This window comes from Parasteatoda tepidariorum, chromosome 2, assembly GCF_982258835.1.
Source record: "Parasteatoda tepidariorum strain Cologne lab strain chromosome 2, Ptep-v5.0, whole genome shotgun sequence".
Taxonomy (NCBI): domain Eukaryota; kingdom Metazoa; phylum Arthropoda; class Arachnida; order Araneae; family Theridiidae; genus Parasteatoda; species Parasteatoda tepidariorum.
This window is the reverse complement of record NC_141756.1, coordinates 19,141,006-19,151,834: the sequence shown is the minus strand read 5'-3', so window position 1 is coordinate 19,151,834 and position 10,829 is coordinate 19,141,006. Positions and strand designations below refer to the sequence as shown.

The 10,829-nt window shown below is 28.6% G+C and overlaps 1 protein-coding gene across 1 annotated transcript; it reads left to right on the top strand.

Moving 5' to 3' along the window:
• The first annotated feature begins 761 nt into the window (after nt 1-761).
• Nucleotides 762-10,332, top strand: LOC107441953 (uncharacterized). Its single transcript, XM_016055403.3, has 4 exons — nt 762-860; nt 5,313-5,974; nt 6,733-6,881; nt 10,174-10,332. The coding sequence occupies exons 2-4, from the start codon at nt 5,466-5,468 to the stop codon at nt 10,311-10,313; spliced, it is 798 nt and encodes a 265-aa protein (XP_015910889.3). The 5' UTR covers nt 762-860; nt 5,313-5,465; the 3' UTR covers nt 10,314-10,332.
• Nucleotides 10,333-10,829: the final 497 nt, after the last annotated feature.

Here is a 10,829-nt window from a genome sequence, read left to right as displayed (position 1 = left end):
AAAAAAGAATCCGTGTAATTCTAAGCTATAAGTAATATAGATTTTCTTATCATTAGATACAGCAAAAAAAAAAAGATTTGCTGAATCTAATTTCCATTCAACTTAATAGTTTAATCCATTTAACTTAATAGTTTTCTGCTTTTTTGGATTCCAAATTATTTATGAATCGATAGGAGGAATAGTTTAGAAATTATAAAGGCTTTATTCATACAAATTAAAAAAAAAGAGTACTACTCATACAAAGAATCCTTGTAATTCTAAACTATAAGAACTATAGATTTTGGTATTATTAGATTCAACAAAAAAATTATATTTGACACAATAACTTATTTGTCTATCCATCAACTGGATAGCTAAGTCAGACGCGTAAGTATGAACAGCCACACATAATACATTTTGTCCTAAGACATCCTTCTAAATTTTAGATTATCAATTCAATTTCCTTGTATTTAATATTAGTTAGATTAGAACAATAAAAATACTTAAGAAATTCTACTTTACCTCTCTAGATAGTGATGTCAAATGCGTAAATAGGTACTAGTACAAAATTGTACTTCTTGTTTATAAAATCTTTAAGTCCCAGCTAAAATTATTCTGCTTATCTGTATTATTTGACTCAACTTAAAAGATTTTTTTCTGTACTAAATTTGTTTTCTTAGCTTTTTTTTAAACTTACGTTGGCATTTTTTCCTTTTTGTTATGTTCTTGCACAGATATGCAAATTTAAACTCCATTAAAATGTAATGATGTTATTACTTATCAGTGAACTCCTGAAAAATATTATTATCATAATATGTAACATCTGTTATCGATGATAAAATTAAATTGTATTAGTTAGCCTTACACACAGTGAGTAAGAGGTGAGTGACAACAGTTATTTAATTTCTCATCCTTAACAATAAACTGTTTTTTATAATATAATACATTAAGTTTTTGATTTCCAAACCAGTGTAATAACATCTTATTTATTTTTTCAATGAATAATAAATATCTAAAAAAACTTATTTAAAAAACTGATTTTTTAAAATTTATTTAATATGCTTGCTTGTTTATTTTTTTGTCGTCAAAAAATTTTAAAATGTGTATTTTTTGTAAACAAATTTAAAAGCTAAAAAATTATCGAGTAAAATTTCACTATAGTTAACAAATATTTACAAGAAACGACCCAAAATAATAAAAAAAATAATATTTTGCTGGATAAACGATTGCAATATTTTTTGAGGCGCTTAAATAGCTCCCGAAATATAGTTAAATGTGTAAGAAGTGAAACTAATATTAAAGGGCCCAAACTTACGAATGCACTTCTGACAAAGCTACTGGAACCATTACGGCTACCAAATATACTTTGAAGGTTTAAAATCTAAATCTGTCAACTTAAAAAAAAAAAAAGAAAAAAGAAAAAAAAAAGGATTTATTCAGAGAAATTACTCTTTTGTGTGCCTGATTCCGTAACATTAGTGCAAATTAGAATATTTTAGGTCAACACTTTGAACCATTAAGTTTAACACTTAGTTTGTGAAAATCTGATAAAATGAATTAATATATAATGTCTTTTTTATTTCACGTATTATATGGGTAAAGGATTTTACGCTGTATGCGTTCACAGTGCCCTGCAGGGTGCTGAACTCACGTAGTTCAAAACCAGCCGGCCGAAGACTCACCGTCTAGTAAGTAATATATATATATATATATATATATATATATATATATATATATATATATATATATATATATATATATATATATATATATATATATATATATATATATATATTTGCATATATATGACGCCCGGAGGCTGAATGGCTGTGGTCCACAGGTCCTGAGTTCGATACTCGGGCCGGGCAAGGTTGACTCAACCTTCCATTCCTTCAGTGGATCGAACACTGGGGGTCCACATGACAGGAAGATCTGTTCTTGCACCCCAGAGCCCAAGGTCATGAAAACTGAGATGGGCACAGTAGGCCTTGGCCCTGTATGGGCTGTCGCCCCACTGAGTTTAGTTTTTTTAATATATATATATATATATATATATATATATATATATATATATATATATATTACCTTACTTCCGTTTTCTTTTTCTTTCCGTTTTTAGTTTGTCTTCTACTTTCGTGTGTTTAGGGCATTGCTCTTTGAGCCTAATTTTTGGATTTCAGCAGCAATTCGCGATCGCAACGAACTATAGGGGGCGTTGTTGTATGAGACGCATACCTGCGATTTCTATATGAACCGTCATTCAGTTACTCTGGAGACGTCGTTAATGTAGCGTGTAGCATTGCAACGTTCCTTCTTTAATGTGGCTTATTAAATTTAAAAAAGAAAAATGCTTGATATTCTTTCTTGTACAACCGAAAACAAAATGGTATCTCTTTTTATTAGAGAAGGAATATCCAAAACACATCGGAAAAATATTTGTACATTAACAGAAAAAAATATGTATATTCTTATAAGAGTTAAAACCTAATGCCCGAGAAATAGTATTACTAAATTTAATGATATAACATGAAAGGCCCATTTAAACTTTACATTCTATAGTTTTAAGAATCATATTACTTCAAAAATTAAAATGAACAAAAAGTATACATAAGCTTCATAATTTTATGAAATTTAATTTTGTAAACAAAGTTTTTTGACAACAATTTTTATCAAAAAATTTCAAGTTTCAATAAAAATCATTATTTAGAAACGAAGAAACGTAAAATAAAGAATGCTAACGAAGCAAAAACAAAAAAACAATTCTTTTTTGTCGCCATTTTTAGTGCTACGAAAATTCGTCTTTGGGATTTGTCAAAAACAAAACAAGATGCAATTTTATTTTTTCAGGAGGGAAATATTTTACCGAAAAAACGAAAATGTACCAATTCCCACAACATGAACATACGTTTTGGAAATGTTATTTCATTTGGAATCTTATTTATCAGAGTTCATATGGCGATATGATTGTTTTGAATCTATGCTAAACTCTATATCGGCTCATTTTCCACCGAAATCCGATGGACTATTTTGATTTTAAATAAAGTGTTTTATTTTATGAATTGTGCAAAAATTTTAAGTGTAGATTGGCGGCACTTAAAAACCGCCAAATCTGTAGCGGCGGTGGCGTTAATAGGTAAGTACCGAATCTTTATTCCATACTTTTCTGAATCATATTACTTCAAACATTGGAATATACAAGAAGTATACATAAACACATAATGTTATACCATTTAATTTTTCAAAAAAAGTATTTTGAGAACAATTTTTATCAAAAAATTATAAACTAAAAAACGGAAAATAAAGAATTCTTAGGATAAAAAAACGATTTTAAGAATTCTTTACATTGAAATAAAAACTTCCATATTGTTTCTTTTTTTTATTATTCTTATAGTTCTTAATCAGACGTAAAAAACCATTCTGTAGAGAACCATCATCAAATGAAAAAAAATATTTACAAGCAAATTTTTTATTGTAAAAATCATTGCACTTCCCTGATTTATAATTCCCGGAGAATTCCAAAATGATAAGTTCCTTGTTTGAAAACTTTATTCTCAAATAATAGATACATAGTTTATCCCTTCATTACTTTTAGATAACATACTACACAGCAAAATTTTATAATTGATATGAATTTGAATATGTATCTTAAAAACAGAACAGCTGAATTCTAGTTGAAATGATCTATTCTTTCAAAACTAAAAAAAACTTACCAAGAAAACGATTCAAATTAATTAAAAATCAGCACAAATGGCACTATTTCAAGTAACTTGGATAATTTTTTATTGTTGTTTTCCGAATTATATGGATACAAAAATATATACTATTCTATAACGAAGAAGAATATGCTATAACTATTACAATTCTGTATGTTCTGAATTCATATTTATTCACTGGAATGACGAAAGCAATGTTGACTTCACTTTAATTCGTAATGAATTGAAGACAGAAGAAATGCATTTTACCTTAATACACACATCTGTAACAGTATCCGAAATCGGAAGTCATCAGTTGCAAGTTTGTTGATAATAGAAATTAAAAATTATTGAAGAATTTTTCTTCAAATGTTTGGCGTGTTCTGTTCCTGAAAGATTTACTAATATTCTGGAGATTTTTTTCAAGTTCTTCGGCCTTTTCCTTAGGGAAATTTTGTTTCCTATTTGCTGCTAAAAAATGGCGTCTGATTCAGTCAATGACTTTGATGGAACTAAATGAAAACGTGATAAATTAATGTCCGATATTTACAGTCTCCCGCTAGACGGCGTACTCGAGCGTTGCGATCGCGAATAATAATTTGGCTCCTGCTAAAAAATCAATTCAAAACAAGTAAATCCTGTTTTTTTTTCTTTCAATAATTATTTTAATTATCAAACTTTTTAATTACAAACTTTAAATTATCCTGTATTATATTATTATCTTGCGCGCATCCATTTTCGGGCCCACCCAAGGTAACTAACAAATTAGACGCGCTTCAGTTTTGCAGTAAGAACGTGCCATAAGATATCACTTTATTTATGCTTCTGTTTTCATATATTGTAATCTGGCAATCTTATTCCGAAAATATTTTAAATCATTCTTGAAAGATTCCGGTACGCGTAAGTTCATTTAATTCGCTCCTCACTATGTAGATTTCCTTTCGAGTACTTTTCTCTAATCTCTTTACATTTTATTTTCAGTTTTTTACTTGATTTATTTGTTTGTTTTTCCGTAAATACTTTTTCATAATGTGTTCTAATTTCGTTTCAATTCTTTGAGTGCTCCTCACACTGTTGTATTGATGTATTTTGCTTTGGCTATATTAATACAATATTAGAAAGCACTCCTTTTGCGGATATAATCGTGTGAGCTGATGAAGAGATTATATCTTTTCTTTGTTTTGCTTTCCGAATTTTAATTTTTTTTTTAAGGTATCAAAAATTATGTTTTTTAAATACTTTAAAAAAATTATTGTTAATAATTTTCTTCTCTTGTCATTATTTTTTTATTATTTTCCATATTTTCTCAATATTTTAGATTATATATATATATATATATATATATATATATATATATATATATATATATATATGCACACAGATAAAAACACAAGATGGCAGATTCTGTCATTTAATTAGTCAGTCATTCTATCTATATATTTATCTCTTTAGTATTACGTAACCTCCGTCGGATCAATATCATTTCTGTTTTTACTATTCCTGTATTTTGTCCTCTTGATGAATGTGTGCGATTATAACACCGGAAGGCATGCAAGTTTTTAATAAAATTTTACCGTTTGTGATTTATAAAGTTGCTTTCAATGGAATTTGATATAAAATGCTCAAATTTTTTCTTTATAGACCTTTCTTGCAAACATGCTGCTCTCCATCCTGATTTTCGAAATTGCTGCTGTAGCGTTTGCCCTCGATTGCCCTCCCCGAGAAACAGTATACCCTTGCTCTTGCGCGGAAGAACAAGGTCACGCTGTAGTGAACTGAGAAGGCTTTAATAGTATGGATGAGCTTGAACCTGTCGTGAAAAATACAGTCGGCTATAAAGTAACTTTTGCAATCTTCAGGTCACATTTAGGTGATATTCGTTCCGACTTTTTCAAAGGCCATTCATCTGTTAAGCTACGTTTTGAAAATTGCATCGTGAGATCATTTGGAGACATACCCTTTAGCGGACTTGAGAACTCATTAGAGACCTTATACCTCTATACAGCCATTGAAAAGAGTCACACAGAAATGGACAAATTCAGGCTGAGTCGCATGAAGAAGTTAAGATATATTACAATTGCTAACAATGATATTGAGGAAGTAGGGAATCACTGGTTTGAAGGAGGGCCTGCGTCTTTGGAACAAATAGTTTTATCTTCAAACAAAATTGAAAGAATCGGAGAAAAAGCTTTTGCTTCCCTAGTTAATCTTCAGCTGCTGTATCTCAATGACAACAAAATAAAATCTGTGGCTAGATCTATGCTTCCAAATCCAGCCAAAATGCTTTGGTCTTTGAACGCCAAGTATGATGACTTTTATTTTAATTTTTCTTTCTAAATGATGCATGGATTATTCAAAAACGCGTTGTATCATTATTTTCAGTTTTGGTAAGGTATGCATAGGAACTAATTTTTTAAACTTCTATTTGAATGATAATTTATATTTAAAGAAATAATAGTCAAGATGTTCAGTAATTACCACCCTTAATAGTATTTTTAAAAGGCCTTTGAAATCTGACCAATCGCCGTTTTGGGAGGTAGTTAATAAAAACATCAAAAACTGTTTATATATATATATATATATATATATATATATATATATATATATATATATATCCAAATCCTATTATTTTTATTCAGTTATTTCCTTTTTGAAATTTGAGTTCAAAGATTTTGTTTTGCCAAATTTCATATTTCTGCCATTTATAATTTTAAAGCTACATACTCTTGTGCGAGAATCACATTCTCAGACATTATTTAAAGCTTGAATATCAGGAGGTCAATATAAACCAAAAGTTTATGACACATTTTTATTTTTATTTTAAGCCTTTAAATATTTATTAAGTTTTTTTTCAATGGCTGGGGCACATGAAGAAGGTACAAGACAAATACAGAACAAAAACAAATACAGGGCAACAACAGAGGAGGAACAGCATCAGAGAGAAAAATATTTATAACGTTTAATCTAAAAATTTGCAGAGCAAATAATTTTGTTTGAAGCTCAATATGAATGAGTTAACTTGAATCGTGAAATATTTACGTCGAATTTTCTTTATCTTCAGATCAAACGAAATTGAAGAATTGCCAACAGATGCATTTGAAGGGTATCCAAATCTAAACACTGTGAACCTTTCGCAAAATAGATTAAAATCCATTCCAGAAAATGTTTGGGGTAAAATCTGGAGTCAGTTGCAAGCAGTGTATATGGATGGTAAGTGCTCTTGCTTTTACTTTTAACAAGGAGATATTTCATAATTTTGAAGCAATTTTATTCGGTAAAATATTTTTCAAGTGCAATTCTAAAAATATAAATAAATAAAAAAAATATATACATAAGTGTTGCAACTCTCTACAGTGTTGATAATTAGTTAATTATGAAAGCTGTAGAGGGAAGTACGGCATATTAAAGGATTGAAAATTTATTTTTTACCAATGCCCGAAAATTAGTATATGCTCACCGCTTGGGACGCTTCTCAATTATGGACTAATTGCTCATACGTATTTGAAGTGGTGCTTTCATTTATCGAACTTTCCTTAATTTTAAGTTAAATCTTTGACTTCCAATGAAAAATGTCAAATAATCGGAGAAGTCGTTGTTTAATCGTTATTTAATAAGTTGGTGGCCAATATCGTGTATCCCTCAAATTGGTCGCGATATCATTCAATTGGGTATAATATGAAAAAAACACAACTACTTCGATTTAGTAGGAACAACATATGACGCAATGCTAAACGAATGGAATTTAGTTGTTGTTTATTTAGTTATTGTTATTAGTAGTTGTTATTTGTTTTAGTTGTTGTTGTTTATTTAGTTGTATTTAGTTTCAATAACTTTTCTTTATAATGCAATAAAATCTTTAAACGATCGAACACTTCGTTTGTTTATTTGTGGCTTGAAGTTAGGCTCGCAGAAAATGCCGTTCATGGGTTAAATTTAGTAGGAACAATACAACCTGTGACGTAGGCTATATTATACCCAATTACAATGGAAAATGTTTTTCTGTACCTATCTGAATAAAACGTCTTTTGAATACGAAAATAATAAGAGAGTTTTAATAAATATAAGAATCAATTCAAATGAGTACGAGTAGTTCGTAATAAGGATTTATGTCTATCGGCATACGATGAAATATCTGGACACGGGTTTCTGTTCTTCAGCGATTGCTGAGCAATACGAATTCTGATTGCATTGCGATCTCAGTGCTGACGTAAAGCATCCCCAGTGCTTGCCAGATCATGGGTTAGAATCTCTTGTCGTGGGGCTAACAGTGGGAGGGTTTCGTTGTTTTCCTCTCCAGGTTGCTTTTCTTCTAGTTCCAGCAAACATTTCTCCCCAAAGGATAGTTTTTCTAAATGCTTGATCAAGGAATTTTCTTGTCTTCTGAATTGGGTTCAAAATTTCAAGGTTACGGAGTTGTACATTGATAGCCGTAAACCTAAAATTGACTTTTAACCTTGAATTGACTTGAACCTAAAATTGCGCACAGAAACATTAGTCTAGTGAACATACTAGAAACATTAGTCTATATAAACATTAGCCTAGGTATGCTATTCTCATTAAAATAAACTGCATTATCATCTTTTTGGTAAAGCATAAAAGGTAGAAGACATTCTGCAATGCACAAATAAAAAGTTTAACAGTGTTTTTTTAAGGGTCCTAAGCTAAAGAAAGTATAAAAAAGAACAGCAATTTAAGCTATAATAGATGTCTCAAACGTAAATAAATTATACATTTGAGTACACATTTAAAACTTATATCAGCTAAGTCTCAATATTAAGATCAGAAAAGCTCTTAATAGCAAAAACTTTCCAATGCGTTCAATCAAATCCATGCTCCAAAAAGTTAGATAAAACTGATTAGCAAGCTTAAGTTTATTTTAATTACTAATTATACGTGTCAAGTAAATGAAAAGACTCATTTTAATTTTTTAACTTAAATACTCATTTACTTACATGCCGTATTTTAGCTTTTGTAGTACAGAGTCATTTAACTAAATTATTTATTTTAAAGTTTATTTTTTGCTTTAAAAAGTATAGTTTACTGTTTTATATCTGTGTATTTTTCAATTTAAAGAAATGTGCTACAATTTGCTAAGTTTTGGTGAAAAAACCCTGATAAATGAAATGCACTGACAAGGGAAACTAGGGAAATGTGACTCGCCAATTTTGAAATAAACTAGTGGGATGTATGCCTCATGAGGAATACTTTTAGGGAGAAACATTCGTTTCAGCCCATAGAAGGTTCTGTGAGAGATAAAAAATAATTCAATATATAGAAAAATCGGTATTTTATTACTTTAATGCTATTAGTTATTTGTTATTGTAATTGTCTCATACTCCAATTAATTTTTTGGTACATTCACGTACTATATAATGCATATTTATTGTCAAAATTGATTTCGAAAATTTTATATATCTGTAGTTTTTCAGAAAAACCTGTTAGGTTAATTTAAAAAAAAAAATTTACATCAAATTTTTTTCATTTTTTTCCCAAAAAACTTTCCAAATTAATTGGAGTATGTAATTGCAAATCAATTAATTAATTAACAATTAATTAATAATTAATTAACAATTTATTAATAATTAATTAATTTTCTGATTAATTTATCAATTAGCAAATTAATTAATTATCCAATTAATTACAAACTAATTGGATTATGAGACAATTACAATAACTAATAGTCTGCATTGAAGTGATAAAATACCGATTTTTCTACATATTCAATTATTTTTTATCTCTCACAGGACCTTCTATGTGCCGAAACGAATGTTAATTAATTTATTAATTTATTAATTAATTATCCAATTAATTACAAATTAATTGGAATATGAGACAATTACAATAACTAATAGTCTGCATTAAAGTAATAAAATACAGATTTTTCTATACATTGAATTATTTTTTATCTCTCACAGAACCTTCTATGGGCCGAAACGAGTGTTGCCCCCTAAAATTATTCCTCATAAGGCATACATCCCACTAATTTATTTAAAAATTGGCGAGTTACACTTCCCTAGTTTCCCTTGTGAGTCGCACAATTTATAAAAGCAAATAATTCAATAATGCTAATTTCATTTGTTATCCATTAAAAGTTTGTTATCCATTACCATAATTGATATTTTTTAATCTTAGGTAATGTTTTACTAAAAACATGAATAACAAATTCACCACAGTACTTACGATACTATGCGATCATGTTCGAAACAAAAATTAAATCCACTCTCATCTGACCAATATGAGTTTATTATATTTACATGTTGTCTTGAATTTTGACTGCAAGATTTTAAATCGCGACATTCTAATTCTTTAAAATTCTATTTATTTAAGAAGGTGCATCAGCTGGCTATTAGAAGCGGCTAGTTTTATATAGAAACATTAGAAAACTTTGATAAAACCTTACAAGATTTAAGAGATATTAAATAAATGATTTAGAAGTTTTTTATTTAATGTGTAAACAACATGCGTACCATTAAATAATAATAATTTTTAAATTACATTTTAGATAATGATGTAGTTTGTGATGAAAATTTGAAGTGGATCTACAAACAACAGTTACCTAAGATATTTGTGGGGAAATGTGGACCAGGCAATGCACTTCATGATAAAGATTTCAATTCATTAAAATTGGAAGATTTTCAATAAAATAAAATGAACTTTGAAATGGTTTTTCCTTTCCCACATAAGTCTAAGCAATTTTTGAAATGAATGTAATATTTTGAAATAACTTATTAAAATAAGATTACTCTGCAATTCCAGGAAAATTGTCAGTAAGTGCAATGAAAGTAGTACTGCATATATGAATTAGTGTACAAATTCTTAACTATGATTCGAAATTTATATTAGAATTTGAGAAAAATAAGGAATAATTATGCTCTTAAACTAGATAGCAGTATCGCAGTTGATTTAGCGAAAAATTATTTAAAGTAAAATAAATTAAAGACTTTAAACATATGCTCAACTTATAAATAAATGGTATACTTTTCTATTCGAATTACCAACAAATTATCTTCAAGATATTTAAGAACTATACGGTCAAACAGTAATAATTCGAAAAGAAAAAATTTGAATTCATGTACTTTCTCAAACAGGAGAGATAAATAAAAAAAGATCAATGCAGCGATCAAAAACTTACTAGACAAACTATATATATGAAAGTAT